The sequence below is a fragment of the Gopherus flavomarginatus genome, chromosome 3, assembly GCF_025201925.1.
Source record: "Gopherus flavomarginatus isolate rGopFla2 chromosome 3, rGopFla2.mat.asm, whole genome shotgun sequence".
NCBI lineage: Eukaryota > Metazoa > Chordata > Testudines > Testudinidae > Gopherus > Gopherus flavomarginatus.
In genome coordinates, this window is record NC_066619.1 from 62,952,582 (window position 1) to 62,970,026 (window position 17,445).

Genomic DNA, 17,445 nt, shown 5'->3' on the forward strand with positions numbered 1-17,445 from the left:
GGTGGCAGATGACAGAACAAGAAGCAATGTTTCAAGTTGCAGTGGGGGAGGTCTACACTGCATATTAGGAAGCACTATTTCACTAGGAGGGTGGTGAAGCACTGGAATTGGGTTACCTAGGGAGGTGGTGGAATCTCCATCCTTAGAGGTTTTTAAGAGCCGGCTTGACAAAGCCCTGGCTGGGATGATTTAGTTGGTGTTGGTCCTGCTTTGAGCAGGGGATTGGACTAGATGACCTCCTGAGGTCTCTTCCAACCCTAATATTCTATGATTCACAAGGGTGGATACCTCAGCCTATGAGAGTCACAAAGTCTCATCCTATCACATGAGCCCACGGCCAGTCAGCAAAAACTCAGGTCTTTTACCTTTGGGAACCATTCAGTGTATCCTTTTAATCACATTGTAAACTAGCCACAGGACTAGCCAGTGACTAGCTTGATCACACTCCCCACAACCAAACCACCTGTTATCACAACTTCATTCATTCTTACATATTCTGGTGCCGGCCTCTGACAAATGTTCACCATCATCCCTGAAAAATTCAGGCCAATTGGAACAGATGTCTCTGTGTGTGACACTCTGTACCTCAAAATAGCACCTTGTAACCCGCCATATTCGCCACTGTGATATGATTATGATATATTTTGTACAAAGTATGCCTTGTGAGGTATCATTTAAAAAGTCTTGATCTATTGAACATTGTTAGCCTGTTGGATTGTATGTGAGGTTATGAAGTATTGCTATATGTATTACTGAAATATGTTGTGAGGTTGGGAATGCCCACAATCAGCCTTTCAGTTGCAACAAAGGAGGGCCCAGACATTGTTAATGGCTCAACATGAAAACAATCCATTATCCCAGAGGCTCCTTAGAGAAGAGACATATGCAATGCAGACTGTTTCACCAAGGGGGGCTCACTGACCCCACCTCACAGCAAGGATCTTTCTAGCAGGTGGAAGAAAGTATAGAAGAGGGAGAGTGCCATCATCACTTGGCCTCTACCATCACCCCATCTCAACACTCTGGAAGCACATCTGGAAGGCTCTAAAGGTCTATCAGGCCAGCCTTACAGAGCTCATGGAATTTGGGACACAGGAAGTGCTTTGTCATGTGTGGCCCATACCGACACATCAAAATCAAGGGCAGGCATGTGGGAGGAACCCTGCTGAATTAATTGCAGAAAGGAAATTAAACCTAGACCATTTTAGCTGCTGTTGATCTTGAAGGCCAAGGAATGATTTTTATTTGTGTTCATTGTACCCCAGAAGATGGTTGGATTATGTAACCAGAAGACTTGATTATCTGGCCAGAAGACCAAGCCACAGAAGACCCACAGAGGCCGACGTACAGCCTGCAGGGTCAATGGGAGCTGAAGAAAATGGCAGCACTGCTCCTGGACATCAGTGGGTGCTCAAAAAAGAAAGTGCAACTCTCCACACCCTCATCAAATGGCTCCCTTTGCTTCCCCCACCTGTTCAGGCAGCTGGGTGGCCACTTTCTGCCCTTGGCTATGGATGTGCAACTTGAATTGGCTTCAATGGACCCTCAGTGACTTACTGGAATTTTGAGGTGGGGCTTGGCTTTTGATTGGAATAGAAATTTCTGACAAGTAAAAAAAACAAACCAGGAGTTAACTCTCCAAATCACTTCTGAATTAATCTGAGAGTCAGTGGTAGTTCAGAAATACAGTGTTTTATGTTGATGCCTATTGCCCTCTACCTGCTCTTCACTGTTTCAATGATCCATTGATATGAAACTTTACCTCCGGTCCCCAGTCTTTTCCTGGCGCTGCAGGATTGCTGCCCATTCATCTGAACATTAAGGTTTAGATGTTTGATATGATCCACCAAAAATGTCAGTTAAATTAGTCCAGTCTACCTGCAGGCATTTATGAAAGACTTATCATCTATGTGCTGATTGTTCACACTTGGAGTCCCATACACTATCTCTATGATAATCAGGGCATACTGATGGACCTGTAGAGATATGAGCCATAATTAAGCAAATACTTTTTCAATGGACCTCTGGAGTATCATGAAGTAGCTAGGTAAGGAAGTGGCTAAATTCCCCATAAATTTGAACTTGTTAATTTTTTTTCTTTTTGAAAACCTAAAAAAGGAGCGTCTGAGTCAACTACTTTCGATAAATTCCCTCTCATAATTCTAGGTATTCAGTGGCAGCTGTGCAGAGTTGAACAGATCCCTACACAAGATAGTTCCTCTAACTGAACGGCCAGCAAATTTATAGCTTTTGAATGCTGTAACATTAACACACTGCTGCTGAAATATTTATGCTGGCTTTTAAATATCCCTGAGGAAATCCACCCTGAAGTCTGCAAAGCTATACCCTTTTACCTTCAAAATTTCCATAAAAAATGATGAATTACATTAAATTGAACCTCCATTTAAATTTCATGTATAAATAAATCATGCCCCATTTTGCCTAACTGACGTGGATTTTTGTTCCTCTAAAGTGTATGAGATTCAAATTACTGGGAAAGAAAGCTCTCCTTTCATTCACAGACCAGATATAGACCAGGCCTCCTTACATTGCTCTATCAGGTCACCTAAATTATAGCCACTCCTCTTCCCTTCTCCCAGTCCATCTCGTAAAGGAGAAAAGGGGAAAACTTCAGCTAGTGTGCCTCACTAAAAGCTGTTAACAGTGTTTCTAAATTATTTTAATTCCACTCCACATTTGTTATCAGACGCTTCTTCTGAAAAGATGGGAAGAATTTAATGAACCCTTTGTAAATCCAGGACATAAGCCTATCAGTGAGCCTGCACTTTCATTTATAAAGATTTGTTACATCCCACGTTGATTTTAGCCACAGGGCACAATGCTGAACTAGAAATCAAGTCTTGTTTGTTTTGTTTTGTTTTCTAATTATTGCCCAAACTGACTTTGGAGTTATCTTTACCATGACAACAGTGGGAAAAACCCAGACCCTAGTGATGGTTTATTTGTCAGTCAGGGGACAAGTAGCAGTGATAAGTCAGAGTTAATGGGAGTTAGTATGGGTATCAAGAGAAATTGTTCCTTGAAACTATTTAGGAAATTTTACAATGGAATTATGTTTTCCCACTCATTTTTACTCATTATGATAATTTAAGAAGAAAACAGATTTGGCTGATCTTTTCAAAGCAATGCAGGAAATTTAGCCATACACCTTCCACTAATGGAAAGGACAGTGCAAGACAGTCCTCAAACACTGTTTCAAAATATCTCAAGTGTCCATTAGAACCATTAGGATCCACTCCTTGAATGTGCTGAGAACAGTCAACTTCCATTACATCAATGGTGTGGGAGGGGATACTAAAGCTTAGCTCATCCATTACTTGTTACATAGACACAGACACACATTTTCTAGGTATAACTAATTTTACATTTAGATCAGCCTTATGTAAATATAGATGGGTTTTATTTATATCAGCTTATAATATTTTATGTTTAGCTATAGATATGAATCATTCATATAAGCTATGTATATAATATGTGTTAGACATTTGTTAAACTTCACCCTATATTGAAATGCACCCATCTCTGGCTGGGAAATTGTTGTGCACTGTTTTCAGCTACATCACAAATATTCCTAATTTTCATACTTTACACTAGATAATTAAAAATGAAACTAAAAGAATTTCCCCACACACACACTTGAGAAGAAGGAAAATACAGACCTTGGGCCAGATCTTCAGTTGCCATACATCAGCACAGCTCTACTGATGTACAGCGGCTCCAGTGATATCACCTAAATACCTGTCTCCTTGCTCTTAGAGTATAAACTCTCTGGGGGAGGAACCATGTCCCACATCTGTGTTTGTGCAGTGCTTAGCACAACTGGGCCCTGATCTTGACTGGGGCCTTCAGGGCAGAACAATTAAATAAATATTAAATAATAAGCACCTTGAATGACATTTAGTCTTAGGTTATCAGATTGTTTGTTTTTTATTTCAAACTTTAATTTAATAGGACACAGTGGATTTTCACTGGCCATCCCACACAATTGACAGTGAGTGCAGGTGTTGGGAGTCTGTTCCATCAATTGTGGTTGATTCAGTTTTGGTATTTAATGACAAAGGTTCCTTCCTTCACCCACTTTCCTACCAGAGTAACTATAACGTTAAGGAATAAATCACTGAAAATGAGATACATTGAAATAAATTAAGGATCTGGAACTAGAGTCCCTTACAGATTATACAAACAAATTAAACTCCCTGAATTCCAGATCCTGTGTTTAAGTGTTTACTAAAGAGTTAACGGATTATCAGTGAAGACACAGTTATGTAGGATCTAATATTAATCCCATTGAAGTAGTTTCCTCAATTAGCTGCAATTTTATATTAACACAGCGGACAACAACTCAAGAAACATAGATTGGTACTTACACTGGTTGAGGAAACAGCTTCTTGAACACTTTCCATAATGAATTCCTTTGTGATCTTGCGACAGGGCAATTCATTGAACAGAGAGTTGATCAGAGCTACTTTTGCAGCATCTCGTCTTGCCTCCGCTATGCTTAAGCAGCACTGAAATTGCACATAAATACAGAGGGAGTTACAGACCTCAGGAAAACTATTCTAGTTCACCTTAGGACTATTTTTGTCTTTATTAATACAACAGAGAGCCCTTTTCAAGTCCAAATTAAAACTGTATTTCTACATTAACATTGGCCAATGTGCTTTTATCAGTAAAGTTGGTTGACTTCTCACACACAAAATATTTTTCATTGAAAAATTGCCTTTTCTCTAAAATAGGACTTTTCAGAAAATTGTCAACATTATCAAAATTTTCTAATTTTTGCAAAATTCTGTGATATTTTTACTGAAATAATTTTTGAAATCTATCAATTTTTTCATTGACTGCAAACCTGATTTTCACTGAAAACCGAGTTTTTTGGGGGGGTGTGTGTATCTATATCTATATCTATATATATCTATATATATAAAAACCTGGGTAAAAAAAATAGACATTCATGAAAAATAGAACCAATTTAAACAAAGAAATGGGAAAAGACCCTGAATTTCTTGGTGAAATTGTTTCCCCATTTTTTGACCAACTCAACCAATCAGTATTATCCAAACATTCTATGGATGCGGTTTTCAAAGGAGTCTGAGAGCAAGGGTCCCAGCTTCCATTGATTTTCCCTTCATTAGGCACCTTTAAAAATCAAAGCTCATGTTAATTTCCTCTATTCTAGTCATAGTGTGAGAAAATCTTATTAGCACTTTCAAGCACCGTGCTTGCTAGCCCACCAACAAAACATTGTAAATAGAAACTAATACAGAAGAGACCTACCTCTTCAGTTTATTCATTTATCACATACTGGGAGTTCTGCTGAAGTGCAACTTGGATAGAATGTGATACATTTTACATATGATGTCAGTAATTGGACGCTTTCATTTTTTACTCTGCATATGACAAACTAACTACTCTTTAGTGGTTGCCCAATTACAGCAACACACACACATTTAAATGATTCTTCCATCAGCTTTCCTCAGATACGATACGGAATTATTTAAAGCCTGATCTATAGCCCACTGAAGTCAGCTGCAGTCTTTCCATTTATTTTAATTGGCCGTGGATGAAACCCTTGGTATAGATGTGTGAGTACAGATGTGCTGTTTTACCAGTAGGAGACTTGGGCACCTATGAATATGACGATTATTTCTGTCCTCTCTACAAGCAAGGAAAATGCAGGTATATTCACCAAAAACAAGTAATTGTGATGTTTCAAAAGCTTATCTTTTTAAATGATTAAACTTAATGTTTAGATTCAAAGAAAACGATTTTGTTTTCTTTTTACAAAAATTCCATTCTTAGCACATCTGTTTAAAGAATGAGTTTTCTAAAAGGAAAATCATTTTAATTCCCCTTTTATAGCTTAATTTTTACTCACCAAATTTAATTATTTGAACGTGCCTCAAGTAGCCTAACCCCACAGCTACTCATGGTATGTAAAATACTTGACCCTTCTCTGAGCAATTCCATGCACCTTTTATATCCATTTAGAGTTGCCTAGATCAATACATTTTACCACTCTGTTTTTCCTTCATTAGTTTGAAATATTCTCTTGTAAGTATCTCTGCTTTCTAAAATTCAAAGAACAAAACTCAGACTTGTGTGTTTTTAATAATAAAATTTATAATAAAAACCACTCCAAATAATTTAGATTTAAACCATCTTTGTGAAGATGAAACCCAGTGAAAATGACAGATAAAAGAAACTTAGTTTTAAGTAAGGCCAGCAAAGCAGCAGATCAAAGAAGTTGCATACATTTATAAGCAAATGGTAAGTCTTTAGAGATTAAGAGATTTACAAATCTGGAAGAGTACAACAATCCGTAACATTTTCTAAATGTAACAGGAGATATATAGACTTAACCAAAATAGATTATAATTGTAAACTGTGACATATGACTTTCCCTCTGCAATTTTTTCTTTAATTTAAATGTTTTCAGTCTCTGGAGAATGAAACTGATTAGAACTCATTTGAGCTGGGAGGTAAAAGGGCAAACTTTTAATTTAGTTTGTCAGAGGGCAAAAGTTTTCGGCATGGGCTGTTTGACTAAAATGTTACAAAGAAGTCTTGAATTATCCAGGGCTTAAGTTATAGTGGAGCAGTGAATATTAATAAAAAAGGGTGAAAGCTCCCTTAATGATTGGAGCTCAGCCCTGGGACTATCTTTATACTCCCTGGCAATGGATGGGGGTAGGGAAGAGAGATAGTGGGAGGTCTGCAGTGATGTAACTTTATGCCTATTGAAAGGTAGTAACCAGCAGTTATGTCAACTTTGGTATGATGTTTTAAAAACAATGTAGCTGATTGGCTGAGGAAGGAATGCAGCTCCATGTACATCCCACTCACTGCAGTCTCTATCACCTCCAGCCCAACCAGTCACAGCCCCCACTGTTCCCCACTCATTTGGGTGACATATTTCCCCAAAGGGAACACAGGACACTACCTGGAGCTAGCTCAAGCTTCCCCCCTCCCATGCCTGGGGATGATCCATGCCATTCACCCTCTTTGGCCTGAGCTGCTCACCCCCCAGGCCCATGTGGGGCTGGCCCGAGCCGCATGCTTGAACCCTCCCTCCCCCTGTGCGATGCTGACGTTGCCCCTCACCTGCATGTTCCACTGTGCCCCACTGGGTCACATCCTGCTTTTTTGCCAAAATTGGGAATTTGTCCTGTTTGCTCATGCAAATTGATGATCCGTTGGCAAGAGCAAGTGGGACAAATGCCCAGTTTTGCCAAAAAAGTGGAGACAGCCAGGACAGGGTTTAAAAAAGGGACTGTCCTGGCCAAAACAGGATATATGGTCTAGTACTAGTACCACTCACCCTCAAACATCCTGGCTCCCAGTCTCTCCCCACCCACAACTCTCCCCAAAACTGCCCCCAACATCTCTCACCCCACAGCCACGTTGCAACACCATTTACTCAAATCACTCATTGTGATGGAGAAGTGGCCGAGCCACACCTGAGAGGCACTGTGACACCGTGCACCAGCTCGTAATATCTCTCATTCAAACTTGGCCCAGCTGCCCCTCCCCCCCGTCATGATGGAGAGGTGACTGGGCCAAACCTGCATGGCACTGAAGTGTCAATCAGGTTTGAGATGGGCGCCCTGTTCAAGTGCATATTAGTTAATGAGTCCAGAAAGCAGCTTTGAAAAAGAAATGAAATTTGCAATGTCTCCTAAAAGTCAACCAGTTTGGTTCTGTGGGATCACTAGGGGCAAGAGAGTAAGTTCCAGAGCTGACAGGAGGACAAACCCACCCCAGGCAAACATATGCTTAAGCATCCTTAGTTGATCTCAAATGCCAGATTAAACATGAGAAGAGAAACAATCTCTAAATCACAAAAGGCTCAAAACATAAAGGGCTTCATAGATCAGAATCAATACCTTTCGTCACACCTCGAAGCAAATGATGAGAAAAGTACAGTTTTTGGAGCACACATTTAACATGTTCCCCACCCAAAGCACTGCAAAGTAAGAAAGCATCTGCTTTCTGCTCCAGTTAAGCTTCTAAGCGGTTTTCAAGTGTTGCCCCAAAATTGAGTACATTATAATCAAAATCTGGATAAAACAGAGGCAACTGTGCCAAGGTTTGCATCACATAGGTGTAGGCCTGAGGAGACCTGATCAACCCTTACTCCCCGCCCCCCCCAGCCTTGGGCAAAATTCAGGGAGTTCACCAATAAAATTGAAGAGAAAAAAAAAGTTCAAATGTGGCAATTTTGTTGCCAAGCACAGATGAGAAAAGGAGTCTCTTTTTTGGGATGCTGTTTGTATATTCCCAAACAGACAAGGATCTAACAAGATCCCCTCCCTCTAGCTGGCAAACCTGAGTAACAAAAGGTGGGCAAATAAATAAGTGCACAGATATTTCCTGTAGCTATTGCTTCACATCCCTTCTGTCTCACCAATTTTCAGCCAGCTAGTTCTCCTCAAAAGACTCAAATCTTTAAAAGTCTTGGGGGAAAGTAGTTCCAGGTCTGATGAAATAGAGATGGTGAGGTGAGAGTCATTCATCTTCTAATGATGCCACATTACTAATACCATTATGATAGCATCTCACATACATATGAAAAAGAATAGAATCCTATCTGGGCAGAGGACTAATGGTCCAGTACTGCCCTCAAATAGAGAAGAACGGAGACACTGAAAAGCAACTCTACTGTGTAGGCTGTTCCTGGGATAAATTGAGGACTTCAGTTTTACGGGCTGAACTCAATACCTTTCACTAGAATTGCAATCACTTCCATGAAGAGAGAAACTCATTTAGCAGTTCCCCTGAAACATTCAAACTGCAGTTCCTTTAAATAGTTTAGGTAACAGTTTTTCATCTTTCAGATGAATTTCACTGACCCTGAAAATATTATAGATCAGCACTATTTTTGCAACCACCTGGTTACTTTAACAAAGACACAAGAGACAAACACAATAGCTGGAAAATTCTACAGATTTTTTCTTAAATGTGTAAAGTGAGAGTATCTTTCCTTCCCTACACTGAATAGGGTTTGAGAACTTGGTTTATGTTAAAGGTGATTTTTTCACTCTCTGATATGAAAATGCTCAACCAAAACTGACCGAAGTCCTTGAGCAAGAAAGTTTTCAAACAGGTCTACAAGAAAACTGAAGCTTTCATTATTGTGCATTCAGCAGCCTATTTGAAAGAGAATCCTAGAAAAGCTTGTAAACTGTGGGGGGTGAGGGATTCTTATGGAGCTTCCTTGAATTCCTATTCAATCCTTATTCTACACTTTACCCTCTTGCACGCTACTGTTCTATTTTGAGGCAAAGCTCCTTCTATTCACTCTGCTCAACAAAAAAAAAAACACTCAAAATTTATGGGGGGGAGTAGATATCCTCCTGCCTTTTGTTAAAATAATCAGCATCTTCTGATTCATTGGGCTGGTATTTAAAAATTGCCAATTAGACTTTAGAATATAACCGACTTCTCTCCATCTTCATGTTTCTGTTCAGGGAGTTCCACTACCTAACATCCCCTGTAAAATTAACATTACATTGTTTGATTAAAAGGCTCTCACTGTTCTTTGTGATTTTAATGATTCCAGACAGAAATACCTGACATTAAAATAACCTCATTAGAAATGGACAGTACTTTAAAACACACAATAAAAACTAAAGGCTCTTCGAACTTTGCAAGGAAGGAGTATAGAATATTTAAAATAGGTATTATTTCATAACTAAAAAACCATATAATGATATTCAGACAAGACAAATAACCTCATTAGAAATGGACAGTACTTTAAAACACACAATAAAAACTAAAGGCTCTTCGAACTTTGCAAGGAAGGAGTATAGAATATTTAAAATAGGTATTATTTCATAACTAAAAAAACCATATAATGATATTCAGACAAGCCATTTGCCATATGCCATGTACACAGTAAAGTTGTCCCCTACTTATTTCTCTCTTCGGAATAACTTAGTTTTATAAACCCAATTTATTGTGAGAAAGAAGTATCTTAATTCACTGAACATTGAGACTCATCACCTGATGTACATAAACATATGGTTTTCATCTACATCTTCATTGTAGCCTTAGGTAACTTCCCAAAACCACATACTCGACTGTTAGAAGGCATGCAATTTTCCCATAAGCCTCTGCCTTTTTCCATCCTCAAATATTTTTGCCTGTCTTTATTTTAATCCCCAGATTTTATAATAAAACTCGGCTGGGGTTTAAAGTAAAGATCATTAATATGAATTGCCTCATGGGGCTTGGACTGAATCTTTTAGGCTCATCCCACCATTGGAGGGGTGACTCTCTTCATCCCACCTCACACCAAAACCAAAAATCTGACCAGCCACTTTCACTCACTGCACAGAATTTCAGTGATGTGCTGCCAACAATCTAACAAGCAGATCCCTCAAAAATGTTCCAAATGTCTGCAATACACGTGACTGTTCCAAAGTAAAAGGCTCTTCCCTCCAAAAATATAAAATTCCGTCAAACCCAATACTTTCTCCCAACTCCACTCTCATGCCTAGCAAACTAATACTCTTCCACCCCTCCACAACAGAACAATTCTATCCTTCTCAATTCTATTTATACCTCCTTACACTAAACCTCTCAACCCAACATGCTTCCAACTACCCAGGACCTTACAGAGGCTACTCCAGTGACTTCCCTACCTGGCAGAGTACAACTGTAGTTGTATTGTATTACAACTGTGGTTGAGGCAGGAAGGTTGTCCTGCAGCCTCTGGCTCTGGGATGATTGATTGGGTAGACAGTGAATCACCTCTAGTGGCGGGTGTAGGTTGCAGGAATGGCTCTTGGAGTGGGCAGGTTGCCTCTAACGGATGGAAATATCTATGTTGTGAGGACATCAGCTTGGCCCTAGGCTGTTGAGGAGGCTTGTTGGTAGAACTGGGCAAATAATTGATTTTTTTGGTTCATGGGCAATTTTGAGAACTTTTATTTTATTTCATGTCTAACTGAATCAAAAACTAGTGACAAATTTAGGCAAAGTAAAAAAAACAGTTTAGGATCAAACAACTTGTTTTGTTCAAGCACAAACGGATTTTTTAAATTCACAAAACAGAAAGGAGAGGGGCATGGAGTAAGTGTTGGCAGCTTCCCTGTAGCCTTTAACCCAGTGGTTAGGGCACTCGCCTGGAACAGGGGAGACCCAGGTTCAATTTCCCCCTCTGCCTACCATGGAATAGGATTTGAACATATAGGTATCCCCACCTCTCAGGAGAGTACCCAAGCCACTAGGGTACTAGGCTATGGGATAGTCTCTCTCAATCACTGACTGAAGCTGTTCCACTTGAGATAAATAATTAGTCATTGGAGCAGAGACTTGAACTTGGGTCTCCCATCTCTCCTGTGAGAGCACAAATTACCAGGGTAGAGCCATTCTCTCTCTCTCTCCCTCCCTCAATAGCCTAATGACTATTCATTGTTATTCATAATGGCACGTCATAGAAACAGAATAGTGAATCATGATCATGAATGACTATGAAGTGCCACTTGTGAATGACAGTGAATGTCTTCCCTTGTGGGTCTGGAAGGCCTGGTAGAGTAACAAGTTTGCCTTCTGTGGTGTTTGGGTAAGAGGAAATGAGGCTCTGAGTTCTTTAAACTCTGTTGTATGACTTGGCTGGCAGCTACTAGCAGGGCTGGACTAAGGCGTAGGTAGGATAGTCCGGTATCTAGGGCCTCAGCTCTTGGAAGGGAGGCTAGCAGAACCTCAGCTTTTTTTTTTTTTTAAGGTAAGTTTCTGTCCCTCTTGGTTGTGAAGAGAAGCTGGAAAATGTGACCTGAACATAACCAATGCAGGGGTACTTGTCAGAGAGCTTGAAACAATAGCTTTGAGAAGCTGACTGTGTTCAGCGCATCTCAATGGGGTGTTAACTACAAAATCCAGAGGAGCATGGTGGGCCTTGTCCACTCCTACCCAAGCAGATACACCCTGGCTGCAGACATAAGTACTACGGCCGCACCCTGCTTACCCATTCCTGTTCCTCCAGAAAGAGGGGGGACTGCTGCCTCTCCTGGGAGGGAATGGATAAACCTCTGTTAAAGAGGCCAGTTTAGCAACCTGAGTCCCACTTCTTCACTCCAGGAGAGGCAGCAGTCCCCCCTCTTTCTGAAGGAACAGGAATGGATAAGCAGGGTGCGGCCCTAGTACTTATGTCTGCAGTTTCCCCCTACCTGATCTCCTTGTTGTGCACCTGGAGAGGCTGGAAAGTGAGATGGAGGGAGCAGAACTAGGGCATGCCTTTCCCCTCCTCCTCCATGAATCTAGCAGTGCTTACAGGGAATTCAGGAAGAGAGTTTCTTTTGTAGCAGCTGCCAGCCCAGCCCAAGAAAAACCTGAAAATTTCAGCAAGCAGAGCCTACCTTAGCTTTTCTGGGCAGACTTATGAAAAACTTATTGTCTCCCCACCAGCCTCCCCTGTTATTTTAACAGATTCATGTCCCCCATTATCTCCCCATTATGCACAGAGCCAGCTTTGGTGATACGAGTCTTTGGGAAACCTCCAAATTTGACTGACTCATTTTACATAAAAAGCATATGGAGGTGGAAACCAGGATCTTTAGTTTTTGCTGCCTTCCTTCCTACTGCCTGGTGCCAAAGGGTGCTGGAACTAGGGATGCTGCCACACACACCAGGCTTGAAGTAGTAATAACAACCCAAATACGTGGTTTCTGCCTTCAGCACCGCAACTGTAAAACCTCTTCCAGCTCCACTGCACAGCTGTTTGCTCCTTTAGCTCTAGCAATAGTTTTTTTTATCAATTTAGATGATCAAGACTGTCTTTTCAGGGTAACAGACTGGAAAATAAAGCAAGATAAGATATTCTTTATGGGAGGCCATAGGGCAGTTACTTTAATAAGGAGTGTGTGAGATTCTGCTAGCCTGCCCAACATCAACGGTCTCCTTCTCCTCCCTAGCCCCCCAGTCACAAGTTTTAGCTATAATGATCTAAAATATTGAATAATAGAAATATTTCCAGTTGGAGAAACAAGACACAGCAAGGGGGGTAGACTTTACTGCTTCCCAGGTTATCCGATGAATGATAGGACTGCAAAAAAAACTGAAACCAGGGATAAAAATGCTGCATAGTGAACAAGCATGGAAGATAACTAGATTTTTTACTTAGAAATATTTTTGATGTGAGAGGGGAGGAAGGCAATACAGAGTTCTCTCTTTTGGTACATTTGATTTTTACAAATTAAAATGAGCAATTTTAATTCTACTTTTCAGCTAAAGTTTGAAACCACTGTTATTGTCAAAACACACTTTAATATTCTAGTAATACACATTCTGGTAATATACAATACATTGTCATTTTAAATCTGCTCAAGGAAGCTTTTAGTCCCCCTACCCCCTCCTCAACAAGCCAAAAGTTCATTGATCAAAATCACACAATTAATTCATTACTGTTGCTTGTTAAAATGAAAGCTAAGCTTGGATCGCAACTTTTTTCAATGTGTTTTTAAAGCTAAAATATTCAGCAAAGTTCCCCGGGTATTGAAAGCAAAAACATCCGCTAAAAACTATGAATGGCTTGATGACTAAGTTCAGCAAAAGGGAAGCCAGAAGCTGATCAACTGGGCCTTATGTTGGTGCCCTTTTGGTAAATGGAAATTACTTCACAGTTTTCAGAGTTGGTCATGGTATGCGGTTGTTGGTATAAACAACCCAGAATAAAAATGGTATCAAGAAACTCCTTCAAACATTGCCTTTATATATATTAGACAATGGGACTTAAAATAAATGCAAGAGAAATGCAAGTGTCAAAACTGTATCCCATAGTGTATAATTCTGAGCAAAGACTCAGAACAGATCATTGTTTAAAACTAATTTAGTTTGAGCAGAGACTCTATAATTTATTTGGATTGTGGTGCCTACTGCTTCTTGGGGGTGCTGTAAAATAATAAAAATCATGAACGTAGTACGTTTAAAGAAGTCTGTAGATTGAAAGCATGGATATCTATTGGGTAAGATACTGGTAGTTCATTATTAAACCTTTCTAGTGGACTTTCAATGCTTTTCTCTGATGAGCAGTTGGCAATTAGACCCATCTGCTCATTCCTAATACCCTTACCTAAAGGATGAATGGAACCAATCTACTGAAGTCCTTGTGGGACTACTTAAAGAGAGGAGAGGGATTACCCAGGGTATCCAGCCCAATATTCCTTCTCTCACATTCCATCACTGCAGTTAGCTGGCATCAAAGCAGACATTCATGACTGGCTGTAGAAATATTGCTGGCATATAATGGATGTTACATGCACAGTCATAGCATTAAAATTACATAATCAAATGTTTTGTAATGCACAGGAGAGAGAAATGATTATGTGAAGAGCATTATAGAAATGAATATTTGTGCATTTGTGGGCCTAGTGTTGGCAAAGTATGTTGAAATATTATATAGTGATGATGGCATATAAGGTATATCAGAATTTACAAAAGATGTATTCTGGTGAATTTGCCATACATTTCCTCACTTTTACTTTCTCTTGTCTTATTTTGAAAAGCCAAGTGGATAAAACTAACCAACTTTGACAGTCAGACTTCATGATAAGTTTTCAAAACATCTTAGATTCAGGAAATTCTACGTTGTTTTAAGCAACAATGTTAACAATGCTCTGGAGAATTTCATAACATGATAATTTAAACATAAGGAAAACTAGACCCAAAATGATCATAAGAAGTACTCAAAACCAAACAGAAATTCCACAAGAGGACTCTTGATCTTCAATTTTTTTGTAAAAAAGAATGTGACAGCAACATTTAAATACACTTTTCCCCAAGTGAAGCATTTTGGATTGAAATCAAGTCATATCTTTTCATATTGTATTAGAGGTTTATTTTTGATTCTGAAGTACACAGCACAAAAGTATGCATTGCTTTAGCTGATGGAAAACATGGTGTGCTCTCCTAAACATCTTTTAGTACACTTCAGTGACCTGTCGGAGGTTTCAGATGCTCTAGCCAGACAAATGATGACATGGTAATTCTCCCAAACCCCTTATGAGGGAAAAACACCTACAGAAATAGAGCAAGATAAAGAATTTGGAGCTCTGTGTACTGTCACTAAAGAATGAGGGACTTATCCTAAACTGGAGAAAATCTGCATAATTCTGTAGACTATAAGACCAGATCCTTGACTTCAGTGGAGCTATGTGATTTATACTAGATGAGGACCTGGCCTCAAAAGTTTAAAACTAAAAAAATGTTTAGCATTGTGGAACACTTATTGCTGTCCTGTGCAGCTAAATGGAATAAAATCTCCTGGTCATAATCAAAGCTGGTGTAAATTGGCATAGTTCCACTGATGTCAATGGAGTTCAATTAACATGTACCAGCTGAGGATCTGGTTCTCCCACGCTTAGCTGAAAGAGGGCTGTTGTCTCATCATTTTCAGAGGATCTTCCTTCTCATTGTGTCCTGAAAAACTGATCCAGAAAGCAAATAATGCAACATCTTCTGTCTCTGAATTTGGCATTTGGTTCATCATCTAACTAATTCTGAAAGAACTCTTTGTAATTACTAAGCTCACCATCTCTATTATGAATCTGAATCTTAAGAAATGTACTCATGTCTGTATGTATACTGATCTTTTACTCAATAGTCTTTTTTCTTTTTTAAATAAATTTTAGTTTAGTGAATAAGAATTGGCTGTAAGCATGTATGTGGGTAAGATCTGGAATATTTATTAACTTGGGAGATAATGTGTCCAATTCTTTGGGATTGGTAGAACTTTCTTATATGATGAATAAGATTTTCAGTAATCCTCATCATATTTGACTTGGGTGTCTGGGTGGAGGCATGAGGGAGGCTTTAAGGGAACTGTGTTGTTGGCTTCTGGGTAACCAGTGGGGTATTATAGAAGCTGTTTTGTGCTAGCTTGGTAAATTTAAGTACTGGAATATCCACCAGCTTTGGGGATTGTCTACCCCATTCTTTGCAGTTAATTGAGTGACCTCAGTTGGATTCCCTGGAACTCCAATCATACCTTCATAATCCTAATGTATATCCTACTGCCTCGCCCCGGATTTTCCAAACCACAGCAGCTCTTTTGTTTCTTTGTCAAGTGGACTACTGGAATTTGATTTGACTTGTCCACTGAAGCAACCAGCTTTTTCCTGAATTTAGAATTACCATTCTTTCCTTTGGTGTTACCACTGTAGTTGGATAGCTTTAGCAAGATGGGATGTGCATTCGTCTAGGGTTCTTAAATTTGAGTAGGAAAAAAAGCCAGGCACCAATGTTATCATGCTAAAATGTAGGAAATTCTATGAAAACAGCTCTTGCTCTGCACCACTCACACAAACAAATGGATAAATACAAACCGAGATGACAAAGCAAAAGAAGAAAAAGCTTGCTATTACTAGTCAGAGCAAACTTTGAGCCTGATAAACTCCTTATTCAGACTAAATCCCTATTGACTTTAGTGAGAGCTCTGCCTGAGGGAGAATTCCAGGGCTTGTTCCTCTTGTCTATCTAATTTAACATTATACTCTTTACTTACACATCGTGTGTACATCAAAATGGAGATGTGCTATTAATTAAATACACACGTACTCTGTATATACCAAGCCCCCACAATTAAAAAATGCTGCTAGAATATCGTTTTTCAACAATGATGCCAACAAATTACGCCCCCCATCCTTTTTGCCACCACCTTCCAGAGGTAGTGAATACTAGATATTACATGAAGAATGCACAATTATTGTGTCACCAAAATACTTGTATAGCTGAGCATGTAGGAAAAAAATTGTAATGTATAAATTCAGCAGTATACATCCCTGCCCCGCCTCCCCCATCTTCCCACAATATAGTTTATGGGTCTACATGCTTTTTTTTCACCCAAAAAGTAAAAGGAATCAAAACAACATTTAAAAGTTGCTGTATTCAGCATACAGCTAGCTACATAATTGCTGTACAATGCTCTTTGGCAAACAAGCTCCTAAATCAGATTCTCCTGTCCACTTGTCATAGTAGTTTGAACAACTGTATCTCTGATGACAGACAAAAGTACCCTCTCCTCAGTTTTGACCTGGAGAGGCCCATCTCTGGACAGAAGATAAATAGTATGGTCTCCAGGCCATTCAGTGTTTAGCTTTTATGCAGGGATTTCCAAGGACGTTGCCACTTCTGATGGTGTTTTCCTATGATGTGGACTCTTCTCCACTGGTAGCTGGACTAAAGCCACCAATTCATTTCACAAAAGCCAAATGGCCAACAGCTGGTAAGAAATTTTAAATGTTTGAAAACTGAATAATGTCCCACTAACTTCACAGATGACATAATGGTAAAATAATTTCATTTTTGTCCCAGGAATGTGGTTCTTGAGGGAAGGATTTTCAAAATCTTATCTCAGGTCCTTTTTTCCCAAATCATGGGCTTGAACCTATGAGAGACAGTGTTATCTCTGCTCCCTTGACTTGA

General features: G+C 39.5%; 1 protein-coding gene and 1 long non-coding RNA gene across 2 annotated transcripts in view; one reads left to right on the forward strand and one right to left on the reverse strand.

Annotated features, from left to right (window-relative positions):
• Positions 1-17,445, reverse strand: part of LIX1 (limb and CNS expressed 1) — a 44,028-nt gene that overhangs the window by 12,586 nt on the left and 13,997 nt on the right. The window contains exon 3 of the mRNA XM_050945955.1: positions 4,389-4,529. Coding sequence (XP_050801912.1) covers positions 4,389-4,529 — 141 coding nt within the window. The remainder of the gene's footprint in view (positions 1-4,388; positions 4,530-17,445) is intronic.
• LOC127047620 (uncharacterized) overlaps positions 1-17,445 on the forward strand; it is a 47,240-nt gene that overhangs the window by 754 nt on the left and 29,041 nt on the right. The window contains exon 2 of the long non-coding RNA XR_007773420.1: positions 1,266-1,569. This is a non-coding gene — a long non-coding RNA (uncharacterized LOC127047620). The remainder of the gene's footprint in view (positions 1-1,265; positions 1,570-17,445) is intronic.